We start from the raw sequence: 24,495 nt of genomic DNA on the forward strand, positions 1-24,495 counted from the left end.
ACTACTAGAGAGAGAAACTTGGCTCTTCCCATTGACCCCGGGTGCAGGGGAGAAGATGGGAGGGGCTCTGACCAGAGTCAGCTGCCTTCCAGCCCAGGTTCTAACCTAGACTTGAGCACCCTGCCCTGTGGTCTCTAGGAGGAACCATAAATGGATTTGAACCAAATTAAGAAAGAGTCCATTCTTACATGTCACTCATTTGACCCCCCTCAGAATTCTCTGGATCTCTAACTTTGTTCTCAATCCTTTATGGTTACCACAGAGTTTATTTGACAACAAGTTTGATGACATCTTCGGCAGCTCGCTCAGCAGTGATCCCTTCAATTTCAACAGTCAGAACGGTGTGAACAAGGATGAGAAGTAAGTACAAGCTGGGCTCGTGTAGATGGGCAGGGCCTAAGTTAAGCCATGGCCTGACTTGCCACAACTAACCAAAGCGGAATGCTTAACAATGCTTGGGCTTCTCAGAGAAATGTCTTGACATTCAAATATTGGCCCCCTCAATCCCAAGAAAAGTCGAATGATGCTGAAATAACAGTGGGCCCATGGGTGTCAGATTGGTATCTGGTAATACTGACCATCTTAGAGTAAAATTTATGGAATTTCCAAGAATTGGCCCGGATCAACTTTTAACATCCTTCCCTGATCTCCCAGCTTGCGTTGAAAAGGAGCAGGATTTCCCCCCACCTCGCCTTTCTCTTTCTCTCTCTCTCTCTCTCTGCCTCTCCCTCTCTCTCTAAAATTAAAAAATAAAATCTTTTAATAAAAAGAGTGGGGTAGGAGCACAGAGGAAGCAAACTTGTTCCCTTCTGCTCCCAGGGATCACTTAATTGAGCGGCTGTACCAGGAGATCAGTGTGCTGAAGGCCCAGCTGGAAAACATGAAGACTGAGGTATGAGTGGGCTCTGACCTGCTTCTGGGCTTCACCGTAACAGATTTCAATACTAAATTTGCTTCACATGGATACTTGTTATACCACGTCTCAAGGGGAATTAGTAGAAATGCCAAAGCCAGAGGACCTGGTCTTTCCACGGTCACAATTGTAACGCATTTATTTCTGTTGTACGTGCTTGGCATTAAAGCCAAGCTCCACTGTCCCTTGGAGACGACCATGATAACCAAATGGCTAGGCAGCAGTGGTGAGAAAGACCTATGCCCACATGGTGATAAGAAGGTTTGATCTCTAATTGGTGGCTGGCTGCAGTGTCTGATGCTGTAAGTAAGCCTGCCCCTCACAGCTGGTTCCCTGGGGCAGGTGAGCATCCTCTTCCTTGTTCCAGCTCATCCATTGCTGCTCCCAATCCACTCTAACAGGACCGGAATCCCCCCACTGTCATCCCCTGTTCTTGCTGATTGGATGGCTTGTATGACCTGAAGGCTCAACTCTCAGGGAGTCTTGGGAGTGGGCTTGTTAGAAAAATCCAGGTGTTGATTTGGTTGGTGCTGGAAACATGGTAGGACCTGCCTCTCCACCCAGCACACATGACCCACAGCCGTGCGGAGCAGACGCGTGACGTAAGTCCTCTCCACACAGAGCCAGCGGGTTGTCCTGCAGCTGAAGGGTCGCATCAGCGAGCTGGAGGCCGAGCTGGCCGAGCAGCAGCACCTGCGGCAGCAGGCGGCTGATGACAGCGAGTTCCTGCGGGCAGAGCTGGACGAGCTCAAGAAGAAGCGAGAAGACACGGAGAAGGCACAGCGGAGCCTGACGGAGATAGAAAGTGAGAGGCCGGCGGGGCGCGCGTCAGGGTGCGGGTCGGGGAGGTCGAGATGAAGGAGGAGGCTGCGTGGCAGGGCCCCACCCAGCCTTGCATCGTCCAGAGGAGCCGTCAGGATGCCAGCCCGTGCCACCAGCCAGAGGGTGGCTAGGAGTCCAGCAGGTAGAACGCCTGTGTGCGGCACTGCTGAGAACACGGGGTGGGGACTACGGAAGGTGACAGAGGTGCCTGCCGGGGAGAGTGGATCTCCCAGGGAGAGAGCCAGAAACACTGTGTAAATGCTCAGGAGGCGTGAATTGTGAATTGGTACAGTGATTTGAGTCATGAATTCTTTTTTTTTTTTTTTTCTGTATTTTTCTGAAGCTGGAAACGGGGAGAGACAGTCAGACTCCCGCATGCGCCCGACCGGGATCCACCCAGCACACCCACCAGGGGGCGACACTCTGCCCACCAGGGGAGTGATGCTCTGCCCCTCCGGGGTGTTGCTCTGTTGCGACCAGAGCCACTCTAGTGCCTGGGGCAGAGGCCAAGGAGCCATCCCCAGCGCCCGGGCCATCTTTGCTCCAATGGAGCCTCGGCTGCGGGAGGGGAAGAGAGAGACAGAGAGGTAGGAGAGGGGGAGGGGTGGAGAAGCAGATGGGCGCTTCTCCTGTGTGCCCTGGCCGGGAATCAAACCCAGGACTTCTGCATGCCAGGCCGATGCTCTACCACTGAGCCAACCGGCCAGGGCCATGAATTCTTTTTTAAGGAAGACTTTCCCAAGGAGTTTAAGCAGTGTTTTTGAGGGAAAAGAGATGTATGCATTTTTGAAAAGAAAGGAAGGTCTTCTAGGGACTCTGGCTTATTGGGAGACGGTGGAGGGTCCCAGCGAGGCAGACTCATCACCTTGGTCGTTGCCCACACAGGGAAGGCCCAGGCCAATGAGCAGCGGTACAGCAAGCTGAAGGAGAAGTACAGTGAGCTGGTGCAGAACCACGCCGACCTGCTGCGGAAGGTAGGACCTGCCGCCTCCCTCACACCACCTGCAGGCCCGCAGCACAGCAGAGAGAGCCACTCAGGCCTCATGGCTTCTCCGGGTCCAGTGCCCCCCTCCGCCTCTAGCAGGTCACTGCCATGTCATGGGAACCTCGGGCTCCCTCACCTTCCATATCTTGAGCTCCACCTTAGATGGAGCCCTGCTGACATTATCTATCATCTTTATTATTTCTTTAAATATCTAAGAGTTGAATACCCGCAGATGACAGTTTTCTTCTGGCTTCTCTCTGGGTAGGACAGTGATTTCTGTGACCAACTCTGGGGCACTCATGGTCTCAATGCTGTTATTTGTTCTAGAAGGAAGATGCCCTTTAAGCTTGAGATGAGCCACTTCAAGGCAATGTTCTTCCCTTACAGAATGCAGAGGTGACCAAACAGGTGTCTGTGGCCAGACAAGCCCAAGTGGATTTAGAAAGAGAGAAAAAAGAAGTAGAGGATTCCTTCCAGCGCATAAGTGAGCAGGCGCAGAGGAAGGTGAGTGGGAGGGAGATGTGTGTGGGGAATGAGGGAGGGGTCCACCCCAGCTGGTGGCAGGCCTTGATCGAAAGACCTTGTCTCTGCTCCATGGGCAGCTAACTCTGTGTGCCGGAGCCCTGTGAGGGTGCTACAGGGGCCGTATAGATCAGATCAGTCATGGTTACCGGTGCAGAAGGGGTTAGCAGTGATAAAGGGATCCAAGTTGAGTGAGGTTCATCAGCAGAGGCTTTCCCGGGGCGAGTCTTGAGGAGTTTGACATAAAAGCACATGAATGTCAGAAGAACAAGTGTTTATGAGGAGCTGCAGTCAGGAGAACACCTGTGAGTTCAGGTGGGGTTGGCAGGCCAGTCAGTTCGGAGTCAGTGATACCAGATGGATAAAGCTGAATGCCTTACACTGTGAGTAATGGCTTTCACACTCTCTGTGACCCAGAGGAAAAGCTGCATCTAATGGAAGTACATGTTTCACAAAGCAATACTTATCCTTACTATGTGAATGAATTTGGATATTTTGTTTTGCTGTTTCATTTTTATTAAATGTTAGCTGTGAACTTTACTAATGGGTCACAACCCACTCTTCGAAAAACACCACTTAGAAATCAAAGAAGGAGAATTATTTCCAGATGGCAAGATTTGGCAATATACCAATGTTGGGATGCCTGCATTAAAGAGCCAGTTCCACTTTAATGAGTATTATGGGCTTTAAGCATGGCACTCAGGAAATATCCCTAAAAACCCTCCCTTGACATTCCACATCCTCAGAAGAAAATTTTTTGGTATACTTGGAGTTCTCAAACATCTGCCCTCCTTTGCTGAGGTAAAACTTGGCACACAAAAAGAGTACACAAATCTCATTTATCGCTCAGGGATTTTTACATGTGTTCATCCCTTGTAGCCACCACCCAGATCGGGGTGCTCCTGCCTTTCTTCTCTTTCAGATTCAGGAACAGACGGAAGTACTAGAGAACTTGAAGCAAGAACTAGCCACCAGCAAGCAGGAGTTCCAGATCGTCCAAAGCAGCCTGGAAGCATCTGCCCAGGTGAACACCACCTTTTTTATTTCCCCGCCTCTTTCTTTTCCCCTCTGGCTTTCATAACGCGGTCACTGAGCCTCTGTCACCATCCAGCACATGGCCAACCTGGTCCCATCTGTGGTCAGTATGTACTCAGGGGAATGAAAGTGGCAGGTTAAAGAGCTATCACTTCTGTTCATTGTGGCCTAGTAGGGGGTTCGGACTTCTGAGAAGGGGACAATTGAATTCTCGCGGCAACTCTCTTTTCCTACGTGGTCACCATTGCAGTCAGAAGAAAAATGGATGACACAGATTGCTGATCTGAAGAAGGAGCAGGACAGCTTGGTGAACGCCATGGCTCGTCGAGAAAAGGAATTCTCTACTCTTCAGGAACAGCTAGAGCACACCCAGCTCAAACTGTCCAGCACAGAGGCAAGTAGCAGACAGCCTTGGGCTGGCCAAGTTTGACCTCACACCCCTGGGCCTCAGTGGTATATTCTTGGAGGCAGGGGGCTGTGAAAGGTGTTTGGGGACTCCAGGCTGATTGTGAAGGCATCTGTAGGAATAGTCCCTACTTTCAGCATTCCCTGAGTCACCCACAGAGCAGGTTAAGGAAAGCAAATCTCTCCTTTTTTGTATGAAAAAGGGATGTACTTAGCACCGTCTCCCCAAGATTGGAGAATGGGGTGCAGTGGTCCATCCCCATAGCCTCCAGTGATCAGTGGCACACACTTGGACAAAGCAGCAACTTGAGCTAAGGTGCCAGGAATTCCGGCTGTGTCCCAAGTTGCTGCTGCTCAAAGGCTGTTACGAGGTCTGCGGCAGACTTTCACCTCCCTGGACCATTTCCAGGAATCGATGTGCCAGCTTGCAAAGGACCAGCGAAAAAAGCTTCTGGCAGAGTCGCGGAAGGCCGCGGAGCAGGTGATACAGGAGGCCCTTCGGCAGCTGGAGGAGCCCGCTCTCATCAGCTGTGCGGGATCTGCAGGTACTCTTCCCGGCTTGCAAGTGTTGGATCCTGGTGGTGTTAAATCCCATGAGACACTGAACTCGGGTTCTCAGCCCAGCTACATGTCAGAATAGCCTGGGGATGCTGGGCCCCAATCCCAAGATCAGTGCAATCAAAGCTCTTTGGCATAAAGCCTGGGCAGGAGTATTTTCTAAACTCCACAGCTGTGATAACTACTGCATTAGTCATGGATCACACTGACGAAACACCTACCTGGAGCTGAGCCTTTCTACAATTCCAAAGGCCGGTAGGATGGTCTGACTTAGGCATGGTTGCTTATGAGCTTCAAGTCGAGACAGGGAGGACTCATACACATGTAGGGGCAGGGACAGTAAAAATCCCCACATAGTCACAGTGATGCTGGAGGTGGTACTGTTATTTCTCTGCTTTCAGATGGGGAAGCAGGCACATACAGCATGAGATCACAGCCAGTTATAGTACAACCAGGAGCCACACCCAAGCCATGTGACCAAAGAGCCCACACTATAACTCCTGTGTGATACTCTCCACGGACCTGTGCACAGAGGCCCAGCGGTGGGAATGACTTGTATGCAGAGCATGAGCATAGCTTAGATTAATGAGAGCCAAGGATCTGGGCTCAAGATTAAGGAAAGTTCAAGGGCCTTGAAATATTTAACAGGAAAACCTAAATTTGATACAATGGGCAGTAATGAAAAATGAGATGCAGAGTCTAGGCTGGCAGTGTGGTTGCCCTGGTTCTTGGCTAAAGACCAGATAGGCTGAGAAGCACAGCTTTCGAAGCTACAATTAGTAAATTGTGTACCAGTGTAACCATGACCTTTTTTCCCTTCCCCCTTCTAAGGGCAGCTCCCGGAGGGCTGGGGCCTCTCACTAAGTAGGCTCATCATTAAATGACTGAACTAAGAGGGATGAAGCAAGCTACAGCTCCGGCTTTGACTTGGCCCTGTCTTCCCTCTCACAGATCACCTCCTGTCCACTGTCAAGGCCGCTTCCAGCTGTACTGAGGAACTGGAAAAATGTTGGAGCCGGTATCTGGCCTGCCCGGAAGGTACAGGCAAAGGATAGGGTCTGGCCCAGTAACGGCTGGGCAGGGTTCAGAAATGCTCGCATGTGGAAATACGGGTTCCTACACGCCAAGCAAGGAGTGTGTACAACTCACAAAGCGGGGAGGAAGGAGATAGGAAAGGGATACGCCTGAAGCAGGACTGAGAAACTTTCCTTTAAATTCCTGGCAGATATCAGTGGGCTTCTGCACACAGTCACCCTCCTTGCCCATTTGACCAGTGACACCATTGTTCACGGTGGCACCACCTGCCTTAGAGCCCCACCAGAGCCTGCTGATGGTGAGTACCAGAGATGAGGGGCCATTCAGAAAAGCCAGGGAAGCAGGGGGTCTTTAAAAGTCTCTGTTGCCTTGCATCTCCAGCACTGACTGAGGCCTGTAAACAGTATGGCAAGGAAGCCCTCATCTATCTGGCTTTCCTGGAGGAAGAAGGAACCCCTGAGAATGCCAACAGTATGGCCATGAGGAGCTGCCTCAGCAAGATCATGGCCATTGGCGAGGTACTACCAGTGTTATCAATGGGGAAGTTGTTGTTCTTGGGTGTGAGTGCTGGTGGTTTGCCAAGAAGTCTGTGATGTTCTAAGCCAGTTCTTCCTGCACTTTGAACTTGATTTTAGAAAGTGAGAGAGCTGGAAAATCTGACCTCCCTGAATGACATTCCAGTTACATTGAGTTCATTGGCTATTATTTAAGAATCTACTGTGCAGTCATCATTGTTCTAGGCAATATCGAAGAGTAAGCATAGTGTATATATATATCTGTTCTCTTATTGATGGACATTTGGGTTTTTTCCAGTTTAGGGCTATTTTGAATGTGTCACTTGATCATTCTTGCACACCTCTCCTGATCCCTGAGTGCAAGAGTTTCTTTTGAGTTTATATACCTAGGAACCGAATTACTAGGCTGTGGATGAAACTCACACACAGAATGCTGAGTGAAGAAGCAAGGCATAGAAAATATATACTGTTCCTTTTAATAACCAAAACATGCAAATTTAACATTTTACTGTTTAAGGATGCATTTGTATGGAGTTAAAAAAAAAAAAGACATTATAAGCATTCTTCTGAATTCTGTGTTTACCTTGGTGTGAGGAGTAGGGAGGAAGGGAGATGAACTCAGGATATAGGATACAAAGGAGATTTCAAAGGTACTAATAATATTTCTTAAGCTACTCCTTAGGTTGAGTAACATGGGTCATTGTTCTTATTCCTTAAACCATTTGTATCCATTTTATATGCTTGTATTTATAACACATAACATTTTTTAAAATTAATTTTAATGGGGTGACATTGATAAATCAGGGTACATATGTTCAGAGAAAACATCTCTAGGTTATTTTGACATTTGATTATGCTGCATTCCCATCACCCAAAGTCCAATTGTCTTCCGTCACCTTCTCACTGGTTTTCTTTGTGCCCCTCCCCTCCCCCAACCCCCTTCCTCTCCTCTCCCCCACCCCGTAACCCCACACTCTTGTCTATGGAATCATATAGTTCTTAGTTTTTTCTGATTTACTTATTTCGCTCAGTATAATGTTATCAAGGTCCTTCCATGTTGTTGTAAATGATCTAGTGTCATCCTTTCTTATGGCTGAGTAGTATTCCATAGTATATATGTACCAAAGTTTTTTAATCCACTTGTCCAGTGACGGACACTTGGGCTGTTTTCAGATCTTCGCTATTGTGAACAATGCTGCCATAAACATGGGGGTGCATTTCTTCTTTTCAAACAGTGCTATGGTGATCTTGAGGTATATTCCTAAAAGTGGGATAGCTGGGTCAAAAGGCAGTTCAATTTTTAATTTCTTGAGGAATCTCCATACTGTTTTCCACAGTGGCTTTACCAGTCCGCATTCCCACCAGCAGTGCAGGAGGGTTCCCTTTTCTCCACATCCTCGCCAGCACTTATTCTATGTTGTTTTGTTGATGAACGCCATTCTGACTGGTGTGAGGTGATATCTCATTGTGGTTTTAATTTGCATTTCTCTAATGATTAGTGATGTTGAGCATTTTTTCATATGCCTATTGGCCATCTGTATGTCCTCTTTGGAGAAGTGTCTATTCATTTCTTTTTTCTTTTTTTTTTTTTTTTTTTAACTAAATCAGTCTTTACTTGTTCTTTTTCTTCTCTATTTTTTCTTTTCCCTTTTTTTTTTTTTTGTATTTTTCTGAAGCTGGAAACGGGGAGAGACAGTCAGACAGACTCCCGCATGCGCCCGACCAGGATCCACCCGGCACGCCCACCAGAGGGCGAAGCTCTGTCTACCAGGGGGCGATGCTCTGCCCCTCTGGGGCATTGCTCTGCCACGACCAGAGCCACTCTAGCGCCTGGGGCAGAGGCCAAGGAGCCATCCCCAGCGCCCGGGCCATCTTTGCTCCAATGGAGCCTTGGCTGCGGGAGGGGAAGAGAGAGACAGAGAGGAAGGAGGGGGGGTGGAGAAGCAAATGGGCGCTTCTCCTATGTGCCCTGGCCGGGAATCGGACCCAGGTCCCCCGCACGCCAGGCCGACGCTCTACCGCTGAGCCAACCAGCCAGGGCTTTACTTGTTCTTAAATTCAATTTTTTTTTATAAATAAATTTTTATTAATTTTAATGGGGTGACATCAATAAATCAGGGTACATATATTCAAAGAAAACATGTCCAGGTTATCTTGTCATTCAATTATGTTGCATACCCATCACCCAAAGTCAGATTGTCCTCTGTCACCTATCTAGTTTTCTTTGTGCCCCTCCCCCTCCCCTCCTCCTCTCCCTCCTTCCCCCCCCTCCCCTGTAACCACCACACTCCCATCCATGTCTCTGAGTCTCATCCTTATGTCCCACCAATATGGAATCCTGCAGTTCCCGGTTTTTTTCCGACCCACCCACCTCACTCCGTACAATGTTATCAAGATCCCACCATTTTGTTGTAAATGATCCGATGTCATCATTTCTTATGGCTGAACAGTACACCATGGTGTATATGTGCCACATCCTCTCCATTGAGTCTTCTAATTTTTTTTTACAGTGATTAAAGCCTTTAAGCAAACTCTTGGCCAATACAGCAAGAATCCATAAAAGAGTAGTGTCCTTAACATGTTCACCAAGTCCAAGTTGGCACCGTCACCATTCCAAATTCCTGCAAATGCAACACAACCCCAGTTCAGTCTGTTAGGAGCTGTCACAAGGAGCAGGAGTCCAGGAAAAGTCCACATCCAGGAAAAGTCCGCATGGCACTGGAATTGTTGTCACAATTCTATACTTTGCTGCTCACGTCCAAGTCCCAATGACCGCTGCTTCTAGCTGGTAATGATACAGGTAGACTGGAAAAGCCACCTGCAGCATGTGTGGAGATGGAGTTTCTGTTCTCCTCTGCCTGGAGAGATGAGACCAGGTTGCTTTTCCCTGGAGCTCTGTGACTGTGGCTTGATAAAGAGAACCTTGGGATACACTAAGCTGGGTGGCAAAGGTAAATTCATAATAGCAGTTGGCAAAAGGGGGAAAGAGAGCTCTAAATTAGGAGTAGGTCCCAGCATGAAATATGAATGGGGCATTGAGGTAGGAGGAATAAAGAAAACACTATATATTAAACAAAGCAACAGAAAAGACCTTGTGCAAATGAGATCAGTTTACCTGCTTCTTGGAAGAAATACCCTAGGCTTGTCCACAGTGTCATAGATGGGGCCGACGGCCCGGCACCTTCAGCCTTCAGTGGCAAACACCAGCATAATGGGCAAGGTTAGGTCATAGGTGGCTGGAGCAGGGCTGGAAGAGACTGAACCCTCCCTTAGAGGAGCGAGGGGGGGGGCCTACCTTCCAGTGTCCCTGTTTCCTCACAGCAGAGGCGTGAAAGCCTGGCAGGCTTTAGCTCAATGACCTTCCTTTCCACTATTGAAGCAGGACCCAGATGGCATCCTATGAGACCCCTTTGGGGCATTGGAGCCTTTAAGGGCATATCCTAAAAGCTGGTAGTTCACCTGATCTCTATTGGGCTTTTTCTGCCTCTTGGTATCTTAAAAGCCATGCTCAGAAGATCTCACTGAGGGGTTTGAGGATCCCCATCCGCCTATATAAACCTTTTCCGTATATCTGGAGCTATTTGGAAAAAGACAAAACAGTGTTATTAGCTGGATCAAATAAAAGAAGGTAGAAGTTTGCAGGAGAAAAGGATTTAGTGTCTCCTGTTCATCAGCATTCAAAAGAAATTTAAAATTTTTTTTAAGTAGAAAGCATGATATGGTAGACCCGTAGGAGTTCCAGGATATGACTCCCCCCTTTTAAGTTTTTTTAAATTGACCTTAAAATATTTTCTGGGTACAGTTTAATAATACCTTGACTTTAAAGATTGTAAGAAATACCCATAATTCAAAAGGTTTGACACAATACAGTAAATGCTTTTGTTACATATGCAGGAGCATTGTCAGTTTAACCAGTTTAGGAAATCCAATAATAGAACAATGCGTACAGACAATGAGCTATAACATACTTAGCAGCCTCTCCTGTTCTGACAGAGGTTACTATAAATCCAGAATAAGTATCCACTGTAATGTGGACATAGGACTGTTTGCCAAATGAAGGTATATGAGTAACATCCATTTGCCAAGGTTGTCCTGGTAGGGGTCCTTGAGGGTTAACTCCCAATGAAGGGACGGATTGTAGAATAGGACACCTTGGACAGGATTTACCAATATGCCGTGCTGCTTCCCGAGAAAGTTGAAACTGTTTACACAGGGCTGCAGCGTTCTGGTGATGAATAGTATGAGACTGAATTGCTCGATCTGTTATGGTTGCTCCAAATAATTTTCTTTTGGGTAGCTTGATCAATAGGGCATTCCCTTGTGCTAAAGTTCCAGGGAGCATGGAGTGAGCTCGAGTATGTCCTATAAAACATGGAGCTCTATGTTGACATACAAGTCTTTGAAATCCCCGATCAAGCATCTGAGTACTGACTAAACCATTAGGACTGACAAGCAACGCTCCCGTATTTTTTAAAACATCTCTACTCCACAAATTAACTGGCCATCCAGGGAGCACATAAGGCTTAAAAAATCAGAATGACCTTCTTAATCTTCCCAATGTAGAAAACTAGAACTTTGTTGAGGGGATTTACTCTGCCCTATACCATGTAATTCTGTGGCTGCTGCATGAGTGGGCCAGGAAGGAGGCCAATGTAGCTTAGCAATAACAGATACATCAGCTCCAGTATCTAAAAGTCCTTTAAATTTATGCCCATGTATTGTTAGTTCCATTTCAGGGCGTTCTTGACCTATTTTTTTAAATCCAATTGGCAAAATCAGAGGAGCCAAATCACCAATTTTCTTGGGGCCCCTTTTGCAGGATGTGGCCTGAGAAGCAGAATTAGCATCCTTATACTATTCTTCTAACGGCCTGTATTAGCCGTGAGAAAAATTCTTTTTTTTTTTAATTATTTTAGTGGGGTGACATTGATAAAATTGTCTTCTGTCACCTTCTAACTGGTTTTCTTTGTGCCCCTCCCTCTCCTCCCCCCCACCCTGTAACCCCATCACTGTTGTCCATGTCTCTGAGTCTCATTTTTATGGCCCACCTATGTATGGAATCATATAGTTCTTAGTTTTTTCTGATTTACTTATTTCGCTCAGTATAATGTTATCAAGGTCCATCCATGTTGTTATAAAAGATCCGATGTCATCATTTCTTATGGCTGAGTAGTATTCCATAGTATATATGTACCAAAGCTTTTTAATCCACTTGTCCACTGACAGACACTTGGGCTGTTTCCAGATCTTTGCTATTGTGAACAGTGCTGCCATAAACATGGGGGTGCATTTCTTCTTTTCGAACAGTGCTATGGTGATCTTGGGGTATATTCCTAACAGTGGTATAGCTGGGTCAAAAGGCAGTTCAATTTTTAATTTCTTGAGGAATCTCCATAGTGTTCTCCATTCTCACCAGCAGTGCAGGAGGGTTCCCTTTTCTCCACATCCTCGCCAGCACTTATTCTGTGTTGTTTTATTGATGAGCGCCATTCTGACTGGTGTGAGGTGATATCTCATTGTGGTTTTAATTTGCATTTCTCTAATGATTAGTGATGTTGAGCATTTTTTCATATGCCTGTTGGCCATCTGTATGTCCTCTTTGGAGAAGTGTCTATTCATTTCTTTTGCCCATTTTTGGATTGGACTGTTTATCTTCCTGGTGTTGAGTTTTACAAGTTCTTTATAAATTTTGGTTATTAACCCCTTATCAGACACATTGTCAAATATATTCTCCCATTGTGTAGTTTGTCTTTTTATTCTGTTCTTATTGTCTTTAGCTGTGCAGAAGCTTTTTAGTTTGATAAAGTCCCATTTGTTTATCCTGTCTTTTATTTCACTTGCCTGTGGAGACAAATCGGCAAATATATTGCTGCGAGAGATGTCAGAGAGCTTACTGCCTATGTTTTCTTCTAAGATGCTTATGGTTTTACCGCTTAAATTTAAGTCTTTTATCCATTTTGAGTTTATTTTTGTCAATGGTGTAAGTTGGTGGTCTAGTTTCATTTTTTTGCAGGTAGCTGTCCAATTTTCCCAACACCACTTGTTGAAGAGGCTGTCTTTACTCCATTATATGCTCTTACCTCCTTTGTCAAATATCAGTTGTCCATAAAAGTGTGGGTTTATTTCTGAGTTCTCTGTTCTGTTCCATTGATCTATATGCCTGTTCTTATGCCAGTACCAGGCTGTTTTGAGTACAATGGCCTTGTAGTATAACTTGATATCCGGAAGTGTGATACCTCCCACTTTATTCTTCCTTTTCAAGATTGCTGAGGCTATTTGTGTTCTCTTTTGGTTCCATATAAATTTTTGGACTATGTGTTCTATATCTTTGAAGTAAGTCATTGGTATTTTAATTGGTATTGCATTGAATTTATAAATTGCTTTGGGTAATATAGACAAACAACACATAACATTTTTTTTTAAATCATGGGCCATTAGACTTGAGTTCCAGCCTTCCCTTCACCATTTCTTAGCAGTGTATCTGTGGTGAAAACATTTGACCTCTCTGAGCCTTGGCTTCCCATCTGGACAGCAAGAGCAGTAACTGCCTCATATGATTGCTCTGGGAGCAAAGTTAAATAAGGGGCAGCTGCCTGGTTGGAAGACATTATCAACATTTGAAGAGGTTTTTAAAACACATCGCAAGCAGCAAGCACAATCAGCTCTGTGCAGCTGTGAGGTTAGGGTCCAAGCAGCTGCACTGAAAGGCCTTGTAGGGTTAAGCAGGGTTGGCCTTCTGGAAGGAGGTAGTTCTGAGTGAAGGTAGAGGGGGTGGAGCATGAGGTGCCAAAGGTCACATGGTAGGGAGTCCCAGCCAAGGCCTGTTAGGGATGCCCCTCCATGGCTTGCAGAAGTGTGTTATGTGGTGGGCCCTCCTACCTTCTGCCATTGTGTGGGGATTACAGGTCTGCAACAGGGTCATTCAGCCCTTGTGATCTCTTCACAGGAGCTCCTGCCCAGAGGCCTGGACATCAAACAGGAGGAGCTAGGAGACCTGGTGGACAAGGAGATGGCTGCCACCTCGGCTGCCATTGAGGCTGCCACAGCCAGAATAGAGGTATGGAAGTGTCTGCAGGTCTACAGTGATGTTCTCGCAGCTACTCTTTGGCAGTCTTTCCTCCGAGATGTATCCTAGTCATTCATTAAGGCTTCAGAGGCCCCTGTAAAAATAAACCAAAACCAGAGCTCACCAGGATCTCTGAGGGGTAGAAAATGAGAAAGTCCTCACCAAGAGAAGGTAAACAGTTTCCTCAGGAATCACATACTTTAGTAGCAGGCCATCCTGCATCAAGTTCAAGATTGATTGACTACTTAGTAACTGTATGACTTTGACAAGTTACATTAACCGTGCTAAATTCAGATTTCATGTCTATATAATGCCAATAATAAAAGTACCTACCTTGGAGGGATGTTGTAAGAGTTAAATGAAATAATGCACATCTCTCTCAGTGCTAGGCACTCAGTAAATCCATGATAATGCTTGTCCCAGGGAAAAGCTGATTGAGCTCATATTGTTCCTTTGGTCAAAGACTCGGGCCACCTGCCTTGGTGTGAGTACCTGCTTCTAGGACCTGGCTCGGTGCCACAGCTCTCAGAGTTTGTACACATCAGCCCGGGGGCCAGATGTCGAGACACTGATGGTAGAACCGCCCGCTATCGTTGCCTTCCACGGAATAGATCAGACGTCTACATTCTTTTTCTTATTTTTGCAAGGATGTGGATGGGCTCTTCTAGATTTGGATATTGGACCCAAAGTGTAGTAGGACACCTGCAGTTCTTAGTACCTATGACGTGTTAAGAAACCCTGCTTCTTTTTAATAGGAGATGCTCAGCAAATCCCGAGCTGGAGACACAGGAGTCAAACTGGAGGTGAACGAAAGGTCAGTTTTAACAGCGTGGTGGCACGTAGGTCAGGATCCGTCTTGCCTGCATTGGATTATACTAATTAGACTAGATTGAACGTCGGCCGCCACAGGGAAAGGTTGAGTCTGTGTAACTGTCGGTAACAGTGATGACGGTGATAGTGTCAGTGCTGCATTGGAGGGGAGAAGAAACCCCCAAGGACCTCCCTGAACCTGTCCTCGCTCACGGCCTTTCCTTCGGGGCTTCCTCCCAGAGCGTTCCCTCATTATTTCCCGTTCCCAGTGTGCCGTGTTTAGGAGTGAGAAAAAACTTTTCTTTCATTGTTGTTGTCTCTGTTCCATATCCCTCACCTTTTTTGAACCCTTTTTTATTTTGTCCAGAATTCTTGGTTCGTGTACCAGCCTAATGCAAGCTATTCAGGTCCTGATTGTGGCCTCGAAGGACCTCCAGAGAGAGATAGTGGAGAGCGGCCGGGTAAGTGTGGGTGAGGGCCAGTAGACAGGGAGAACAGACGTTAACTACAGATTCCTCGCTCACTGAAAGCCCAGGTCTACACGATGTCCTCATCCACATTCAGTGAAATCTGTATGTTGCTGTCTTACACTTCGTGCCCATCTGAGGGCGCAGCTGCCACCCCTGGGGGTGTCAGCAGACATCGCAGGAAGAAGCTGAAACACTGCCAGGGCCCCAGAGAGCAGACAGCCCCAGCTTCCGGCTACAGGCTCACTAACCCAGGCAGACATCGCTGGAACCTACTGTGGAAACGAAGTGTGCATTGCAAGTCTGGGCCCTAGGAGGAGGAAGTGAGAGCTTTTGAAAACTAGGCAGATCGGAAGAATGAATCCATGCTGACTCCTCACAGTGGGCTCTGCCCGTCTATTTCCAACAGTGCCTCTTTCCTCCCAGTGATTCGCGGAGGCTGCCTCAGCCTCGTGTTGATGTCGTCCCTGATTTCTCACTCCTTTGCTGGCATTATTGCCGTCTTGTTTTTTCTCACATCCCTGATGCAGCTGCAGCTCAAGACAAAGGTCCAGGGAAAGTTTATGAGCCTGAAAACAATCATATAAAAAACAAAGCCATATCTGCTTGGGTGGGATTTTTTTTATCCCCAAGAGGTAATGTTTTCATCTCCAAAAATAGAAAAAGAGACTGAGGAAGGAGTATTTGCAGATTCTCAGACTATCAGGTACTTCCAAAGCATAAATACATTTCTTAAAATCCAATTAGAAATAGAGAAATAGTTTTTTTTAAATGTTCACTGTATACTCTTTTTTTTTTCCCCCTGAAGTTGGAAACGGGGAGGCAGTCAGACTCCCGCATGTGCCCGACCGGGATCCACCCGGCATGCCCACCAGGGGGTGATGCTCTGCCCATCCGGGGCATTGCTCTGTTGCAGCCAGAGCCATTCTAGTGCCTGAGGCAGAGGCCATAGAGCCATCCTCAGCGCCCGGGCCAACTTTTTGCTCCAATGGAGCCTTGGCTGCGGGAGGGAAAGAAAGAGACAGAGAGGAAGGAGAGAGGGAGGGATGGAGAAGCAGATGGGTGCCTCTCCTGTGTGCCCTGGCGGGAATCGAACCCGGTACTCCTGCACGCCAGGCCGACACTCTACCACTGAGCAAACCGTCCAGGGCCACACTGTATACTCTCTTCTTTTGGCAAATCATAGGAAGCAGCTAGATTCCTGAAATTGTTATTCATAAATACATATTTTATATACACACATGCTTACATACACACACACAATGTGAAAATATAATAGCAATGCTGTGAGTTTTAGAGTCAGAAAAGCCTAGCATTTACTTCCATGTATTTCCTGAGTGACCTTGGGAAAAATATTTTTGCCTCTCAGAATCTTACTTTTCTCATTTGTAAAATAAGAATAATAATAGTTGCCTCTCTGACTGTGAAAATATATATGAGGTAAGATAAATATAAAAAAACCTAGCATGCCTGACCAGGCAGTGGTGCAGTGGATAGAGCATCAGACTGGGATTCTGAGGACCCAGGTTCGAAACCCCGAGGTCGCCAGCTTGAGCACGGGCTCATCTGGCTTGAGCAAAAAAAAGCTCACCAGCTTGGACCCAAGGTCACTGGCTCCAGCAAGGGGTTACTTGGTCTGCTGAAGGCCCGCGGTCAAGGCACATATGAGAAAGCAATCAATGAACAACTAAGGTGTCGCAACGAAAAACTGATGATTGATGCTTCTCATCTCTCTCTGTGCCTGTCTGTCTGTCCCTATCTATCCCTCTCTCTTTCTCTCTGTCCCTGTGAAAACAAAAAAACAAAAACAAAAAAAACACCTGACACATGGTAGGCACTCAATAAAATGTAGCTATTATTATTTCTCACTACCCTAGGGCACAGCATCCCCTAAAGAGTTTTATGCCAAGAACTCTCGATGGACAGAAGGACTCATCTCAGCCTCCAAAGCTGTGGGCTGGGGAGCCACTGTCATGGTGTAAGTGTCTTTCGGTCCCAAGGCTCCTCACCCCAGCCCATTCCATTGATCCATGCCAGAAAGTAACTACGGGAAAACAAATATCCCCCATAGAAATGTACTGTTGATAAGGAAGTTGGTAGACCTCAAGTTTAACAGAGAGCCTGGGTCTCCTGGGGCAGCAGGGGGACAAGGCGGGCAGACTGTGCTCCCTGGCAGACAGGCCAATGGGGATGAGCCTGGATCATAAGGGGTTGCAGCTGTGACTGCAACGGTGACATAATCCATCTTGTCCTTCCCCGACTGTCAGGGATGCGGCTGATCTGGTGGTACAAGGCAGAGGGAAGTTCGAGGAGCTAATGGTGTGTTCCCATGAAATTGCTGCTAGCACAGCCCAGCTGGTGGCTGCATCCAAGGTAGGACCCATACTGTACTCCCTGGGACACGAGAAGGCCTTGCCATGTTAGGGATACTTGGCTTGTGGAGCTGGCCCCAGGAACAGATGATTTATCAAGGGTCCCCTACCACTTCCATCTAGAAGCCTTTCATCTGTCAGCAAGGCGCCCCTCTACCCAGCTCCCTGCTCCTCTCAGCTCTCCTCACTTTTGTTTCCGGTGGCATTTGAGGGTCCTGACTGCACTGACCTCTGATAAGCAATCCCAGCATTCCAGGCACACTCCAATAAGGAATGAGTCAGAGCAGTCAGAGCTTCCACAGACAGTGTCTGCCTCTCCTCAAGTATCTCTAGAATGGAGCTATTGCCCAACTAACTCTAATGCAAAGCTTGAAACCACAATCCTGCGAGTTTTATTGTACCCCAGGGAATGTTCTTTTCTTGTCCTTATTTATTGTTTTCTCAGATTGGTTTTCACAAGTGGAATACTTCATCAAAATACCTGATAAAACTAGAGTTTTGGGCCACCAAGCAAATAAACCAAGAATCACCTTTAAATTAAAAATATGCCAGGCAACGATTTTTGATAAGTTGATTGGTATCCACAGTAGATCACATATATTTGTGAAGAACCATTGGTCCAACTCTTTGACTCAGTACTTGCCGCTGCTCTATGTTGTGTGAACCTCAGTACACTTGGTTCTGGCAGGTGAAAGCTGATAAGGACAGCCCAAACCTGGCCCAGCTGCAGCAAGCCTCTCGCGGGGTGAACCAGGCCACCGCCGCGGTCGTGGCCTCAACCATTTCTGGCAAATCACAGATTGAGGAAACAGGTAGTATATCACAATCAATACTTTCTTAAATCTATTTGATTTAGCTGTTCTTTACATTCTTTTTCTATGATCTCAATTTCCCACAGTTGTGTTTCCAGATTCTTATTTTTCATCTTTTTGCGTACTTATTTTCTCATAAGAAGGGACACCACATAAGCATGCTATTTATATCGCTATGGGGGGACACCTTTAGGTAGATTTTCCATTGAGCCATTTCTCTGAATTCAAAGAAATGCCTCCTTTTATAGGCCTGGTGGTCGGGAGGTGGGTTGGTGGAGGTGTGGGAGTTCTGATCCTGGTTACCCTGTCACGCATCTTCCTCCCCATCCCTTACAATGTGCACACATGTTGGTAACTGGCAAACCAAGCATTTCAGCAGAGCATTGGCCATTTCTCAGGTGGGAGTCAGCCAGGGGTATTATCAGACAAGCACTTCTCATTCCCATCCTTGCAGACAACATGGACTTCTCAAGCATGACGCTGACCCAGATCAAACGCCAGGAGATGGATTCCCAGGTAGGAACTCCATCTCTAAGTCTGTTGCTTATGATGTTGACCCCAAATGTTATTCCCCTGGTGAGAAGCCAGCGAGAGAGGCTTGTGGGGGATGAACTCAGATGTACCTTTTAGCCTAAGAGTGAATGTAAATGATGCTGGAAGAACCAGGAAGGTGGAAAGGGGCGATTAGTAAAGATCAGAATCTTAACTCTTGCCACTTGTCTTGGACTTGTATCCCAACCTGACATTCTCTTATAGAATTACTGGCCATCAGTCCTGGGGTAAAGTCCAGATTAAAACTGTTAAAATCTATCGATAGGTCACTCAATATCTTTACAAAAAGTTATGTGGCCAAATTTCTGTGTAAACACTGAAAAAACAGCTCGAGCCTGAGTCTCCTCTATCTACATTCTGTTGTTTAGTGGTCTCAACTAGTCCCCCTTGACTTAAAATACTGTCTATGTGCTGATAAAGACCAAACTCTTCTCCCGGAGCTGTATACTTGTCCAGCTGCTGACGTGTCTTCTTTGATGCTCAGTAAGCATCTCAAAGTTAATATTCAAAACAGGTCTCTTGGTTTCCCTCTTACCCCAATTTACCCCTTCCCTGGTTTTCTCCATCTCGGTAAATGGCATCACCGCTGCCCACCTGGGTGCTGAACCCCAAACCCAGGAGTCCTCCTTGGTTCCTCTCTTTCCTTCACCCTCAACATCCAATCCACCAGCAAGTCTTATCAATTCAAAATCTCCAATTAATGATATCCTTAATCAGTCTTCCCACTATTTTCCATCTCCCTAACCTAGTCTGAGCCAGCACTGTCTCTCTCTTGAGCTACTGCAAAAGCAACTTAACTATAATGTGAGTCTGTGTTTCAAAATAGTCCTGTGGTGGGGCCAGGGTGGTGGTGGATGAGAGAACAGGGAAATGGTGGAAGAGACACACTGGGCCATGAGTTGATATGAGTGGAACTAGGTGAAGGGCAATATGATGAGGTTCACTGTCTCCATATTTCCACTTTTGCCCCTCTACAGTTCATTCATTCTCCACATATTTTAAAAACATAAGTGAGAGCGTGTTACTTCCCTGCTTTAAATCTTCCAATGGTGGCCCTGGCCAGTTGAATCAGTGGTAGAGCATTGGCCCTGTGTATGGATGTCCTGGGTTCTATTCCCAGTCAGGGCACACAGAAGTGACTATCTGCTTCTCTACCCTTCCCCCTCTCCCTTCTCTCTCTCTCTTTCTCTTTTCTCCTCCCGCAGCCATGGCTTGATTGGTTTGAGCAAGTTGGCCCCAGGCCCTGAGGATGGCTTTGTGTAGCCTCCACTTCAGAGGCTAAAAATAGCTCAGTTGCGAGCATGGCCCCAGATGGGCAGAGCATCAGCCCCAGACAGAGGTTGCTGGGTGGATCCCAGTGGGAGCATGCAGGAGTCTGTCTCTGTCTCCCATCCTCTCACTTAAAAAAAAAAATCTTCCAGTGGCTTCTCTTTGTACTTAGAGTCTACCAGAATTTCTAACCCTGGCCTGTGGATCCAGGTAAAATAATCCTTGCCGTTTCTCCAACCTCATCTCATGACCCTCTCCCACTCTCACATGTCAACCACACACAATTCTTTCTATTCTCCCAACACCTCAAGCTCATTCCTGCCTTAGAGTCCACTTCCTCTACCTGTAATATTGTTCCACAGTTCTCTGAATAGCTGATCTCTTCTGGCTATTTAGGTTTCAGCTCCAAAGTTACTTCCTGAGAGTAGCATTTTCTAACCAGCCTTAGCATTTATCCCATCACCTTGTGTCATTTTTTTTATGATCTGACCTTTTCTCTGTCTCTTCTCCCTACAAGGTAAGCAGGGACCTTGTGTCTAGTACCTACAGCAGGGTATGGGTAACATGATGGGATGGGTGCTCAGCAAATATCTCTTGAATAAAGAAGTAAAATTAAATTAATGAGGAATAGGGACAGCCAAGAACAAAGCTCTCCTTTAGTGAGATCGTGCCTATACAATAATAACCCTGAGTTGCACTAACCCCTCGGAGCTGCCAGAACCATCATATTTGGTTCCTGCCTGAACTTCCAGGGAACTGTGATTGACGGGTTACAACTAGATTGGAACACACTGTACAGATATGCTGAACATGTGAGTTGTTTTTAGATAGTGGCTTGTCAGAGGAACTTAAGCCCTACTCCCATTCAGGCATTTGGACTATGATGTATCATTCATTTTCAGTAGAGGGTCCTGGTGAGAAGATAGATGGAATAGAAGGATGAATGAGAAGGTGGAGAAATTAGAACAGAGATGAGGTTGGAATTGAGAACTGGGTAAGCTATGGAATAAACGAGAAGAAAACTGGAACACGGAGAAAAGGGATTAAGCCGAAATAAGACAGTTCTTTCCCCACAGGTTAGGGTGCTAGAGCTAGAAAATGAACTGCAGAAGGAGCGTCAAAAACTGGGAGAGCTTCGAAAAAAGCACTACGAGCTTGCTGGTGCTGCTGAGGGCTGGGAAGAAGGTAAGCCTCTGTGTGGACCGGCACTAGCCCAGAGTGAAGGGGAGGGTCTGTGTGCTGAAGGCTTTCCCCTCCAATACAACAGGATGAGGAACCCACTGGTCAATGACTTCCTCCTTCTCTATACTCACAGAGCATGTTTTCAACTGTAAATAACCTATAAGCCCAAAATTGGGATAAATTGTGAATTGAAAGCTTTTGTTATCACCTTTCAAGACCTTAACATTGATTGGTGGAGAGGTGACTCACCACAGTTCCCCTCCAGGCCCAGTTATCCTGGTTTATACCCCAGCAGTTTAGTATTTGGCCAGCTTAGAGTTGAATAGTGAATAAATCAGTAGTGATCAGTGAAGATCCAGCAGATAGGGGCAAGTGAATTACAAGGTTCTGACTGTCTAGAGCCAGTGGCGGGCAGCAACAGCCAAAAGGTAAGAAGGGTCAGGAGCTAGAAATGGCATGAAGTGGATAATGTTCGGCCCACCAGCCCAGACTCTTCATTGCTCGGACTCTGTGAGTGCTGCTTTTCTGCATGTGCAAAGTGGCCACCTTGATCACAACCAAGATTGCTGATTCCTCATTGGAATTCCCCGGCTCTGGTGCATCCCAGTCATTCCTGGACATGTCACTTAGGGATGAGGTGGTTATGATTATAATGTCCTTTGGAGCCCAACATGGTGGCAGTTTTTGTTGGTTAACTGAATGTATGATGCATGAAGAGCTATGAAACATGAACAGTTGTTATTGTCCTTTAGGAACAGAAGCATCTCCACCTGCACTGCAAGAAGTGGTAACCGAAGAAGAATAGATTCCCACCGATGCCCCACATGTCAGAGTGTAAATCTCTGTTGCCTTTTTATGTGTGTGTTATTCCCCAGCCACAGACTAAACCCACTGAGTCGTAGTGGCAGCCACACCACTCCCATTGTCCAGTACTGAGGATCTGCATGGCCTTCCAAAGACTCCCTCCACAGTGACACCCTTTGTGCTGGAACCCGTGATCTGTGTTCTTTCTGTGCCTCCCTGGTGTCCAGAGAGGATGGGGCCCGGGGCCACCCCCACAGAGAGGACCTCCCTCCCAGTCCTGCCTGCTGTTTTAGCCCCAAACAATTGGTGTCCTTGTCCAAGGGGCTGTGGTGGCAGTGGCTGAGAGCCTGGAGAGGGAAGATCTTACACGTTTTCTTTTCTGTTTTCTTCTCAGTCTTTTCCGTTTCATCACTTGCACAAACTTTTGAGCATCAGAGGGCTGGTGGATTCCAAACCAGGACACTACCCTGAGTGTGTGCACAGTCAGAAGAACAGCAGGAGTGTCCTGGCGGAGAATGCCAAGGCTGTGCTCCCCCTGTTTTGGCAGTTCCATGGATTCCCACTGCTTACGGTTGTTGGTTGGGTTTTGGGGTTTTCTTTTATCAAGTTTCATTCATGTAGCCAACTCTCCCAAAGGGAACGCCTCTGAAGCTCTGAGCTCTCAGGAGCCCCTGACCACAGCAGTTAACAGCAATGGTGCTGCTCAGGCTTTGCCTTGGTGCTCCCCATCAGCCTCCACGCCGAGTGCGGGTCAGCCAAGGCCACTCCCCAGGGGCGGGCGGAGCCGCTGAGCCACAGCTTTCCTCCAAGTGCTGAAGTGGAGGGAGTGCCTTTCCTTCCTAAAGCTGGAGCCCAGCTGGGAGCCCCCGCCCACCTTCACAAGGGAGAGGGCCACCGAGAGAGGGAAAGGAGGGGTGCACATGGCCCCGGTCTTCAGGAGACACCTCTTTTGGGAACTCCTTGTGACCAGGCTGATAAACCTTATCACATGCATGAATGGAGCTGGTGAGAATAGCCACACATCTTCCCCCAAAATGAATTTTCCCTGGCACCTCCCTTCAGACCCCGGCAGGGTCCTAAGAGGGAGGTTGTGAGGGGTTTTCAGTTCCTTTCTCAAAATGTCTGCCTGCCTTGGTACTCTCTCTCATCTGAAGAAGATAAGTAGTTCCATGTTCTACCTAATTGACAGACCCAGAAGATCAGGCACACTTGCTCCCAGGAGGAAGGAACCTGTGCTTGGTTTGGTACTTTTATATTTATTACTAACCACTGTTCAGCAGCAGCAGCAGCAGCAGCAGCAGCCTACAAAAAGATGCTTGGAGCAATCAGAGTTTCTGGTGTGACTATGGCAAGGCTTGTACTGCTGCCCGATACAGCAGTCTTCAAGAATCGGAATCAAGGCCAATATGCCTTCCTGATCTGTCACCGGTTTGGATCACAAAGCGAGTAAAGTTCCTCAGAGCATCTGGGGCAGGAAAAATTTTAAAAAGCGGATCACTGACTCTTGACCCCTTCCAGCCACATGTCCCGGGCCCTTGCTGCCCTGTGGACAGGATGAGGGCACATTAGTAGCCTCATAGTGATGAGCAGCCAGATAGCATTTCTCCACCTGCTGATGGACCCCAGCATTTAAGTGACCTTTCAATCTTGGACAAACTGTCTTCCTTATCCGTAGCAACTCATAGGTATTAGCCAATGAGCACTTCCCAGGACCTGTCCCAAAGGAGCATAGTAAGTGTGCTATGTGACAGGTTGTGAGACTCCTGTTTGATCACTGTGAATCAACCCCCACCCCAGACTCCGTCTTTGTGTGTTTTCTATGTAGGGCACTCAAAAAATGGTCTCCCTTTAGCTCAGATTATGAGACTCAGGCATGTGATCTCCACACTGGGCTAAAGAAGGCTTAACAAAAATTGAGCGCTCTTGGGTTTAATACTTCCTTATGCTCAGCGTTTTTCCCTCCAAGGCTCAGGAGTGGTGTGTGGCGTCGCTGGCCCACTTGTGCCAATGAAGCCAATCAGTGTGTTCTCAATGTGGGTTAATATGTCCAAAAGTGGCTGGTCCTCATGTCCAGAATCTCAGCCAGTCACACAGTTGTGTTCCAAATCACCATTGGCGGTGAGGGGAATCTAGTGTATTGGACCAGATTAGAACTCTCTAAAAAATACTCCCTCTGAAAAGATGCCACAGTAATTTTTAAAACCTGCGTGGGCTTAGCCATTAATAAAACCTTAAGAAAGCACTTAAACAGGAGCACAGGCTCAATCAGTCTCACACGAAGCAATACCTGTCAGGTAATTATTTTCATCATTGCTCAAATTAGAAGCCAGGCCATTCTCTAACCAAAATCAAATTGTTCTATCTTGGCTCT

General features: G+C 46.9%; 1 protein-coding gene across 2 annotated transcripts in view; it reads left to right on the top strand.

Annotated features, from left to right (window-relative positions):
• The window catches only part of HIP1 (huntingtin interacting protein 1), a 162,204-nt gene extending 138,615 nt beyond the window's left edge, over nucleotides 1–23,589 (top strand). For both annotated transcript variants that reach the window (XM_066382359.1, XM_066382360.1), the window contains exons 12-32: nucleotides 263–360; nucleotides 820–892; nucleotides 1,535–1,718; nucleotides 2,621–2,709; nucleotides 3,108–3,224; nucleotides 4,165–4,266; nucleotides 4,528–4,671; nucleotides 5,092–5,227; nucleotides 6,192–6,278; nucleotides 6,466–6,573; nucleotides 6,657–6,793; nucleotides 13,737–13,847; nucleotides 14,612–14,670; nucleotides 15,034–15,127; nucleotides 17,011–17,111; nucleotides 17,401–17,506; nucleotides 18,194–18,317; nucleotides 18,772–18,833; nucleotides 21,215–21,323; nucleotides 22,073–22,154; nucleotides 22,519–23,589. In XM_066382359.1, coding sequence (XP_066238456.1) covers nucleotides 263–360; nucleotides 820–892; nucleotides 1,535–1,718; nucleotides 2,621–2,709; nucleotides 3,108–3,224; nucleotides 4,165–4,266; nucleotides 4,528–4,671; nucleotides 5,092–5,227; nucleotides 6,192–6,278; nucleotides 6,466–6,573; nucleotides 6,657–6,793; nucleotides 13,737–13,847; nucleotides 14,612–14,670; nucleotides 15,034–15,127; nucleotides 17,011–17,111; nucleotides 17,401–17,506; nucleotides 18,194–18,317; nucleotides 18,772–18,833; nucleotides 21,215–21,323; nucleotides 22,073–22,125 — 2,094 coding nt within the window. In that variant the 3' untranslated portion in view covers nucleotides 22,126–22,154; nucleotides 22,519–23,589. The remainder of the gene's footprint in view (nucleotides 1–262; nucleotides 361–819; nucleotides 893–1,534; nucleotides 1,719–2,620; nucleotides 2,710–3,107; nucleotides 3,225–4,164; nucleotides 4,267–4,527; nucleotides 4,672–5,091; nucleotides 5,228–6,191; nucleotides 6,279–6,465; nucleotides 6,574–6,656; nucleotides 6,794–13,736; nucleotides 13,848–14,611; nucleotides 14,671–15,033; nucleotides 15,128–17,010; nucleotides 17,112–17,400; nucleotides 17,507–18,193; nucleotides 18,318–18,771; nucleotides 18,834–21,214; nucleotides 21,324–22,072; nucleotides 22,155–22,518) is intronic.
• The last annotated feature ends 906 nt before the right edge of the window (nucleotides 23,590–24,495 follow it).

The sequence above is a fragment of the Saccopteryx leptura genome, chromosome 4, assembly GCF_036850995.1.
Source record: "Saccopteryx leptura isolate mSacLep1 chromosome 4, mSacLep1_pri_phased_curated, whole genome shotgun sequence".
NCBI classification, from domain to species: domain Eukaryota; kingdom Metazoa; phylum Chordata; class Mammalia; order Chiroptera; family Emballonuridae; genus Saccopteryx; species Saccopteryx leptura.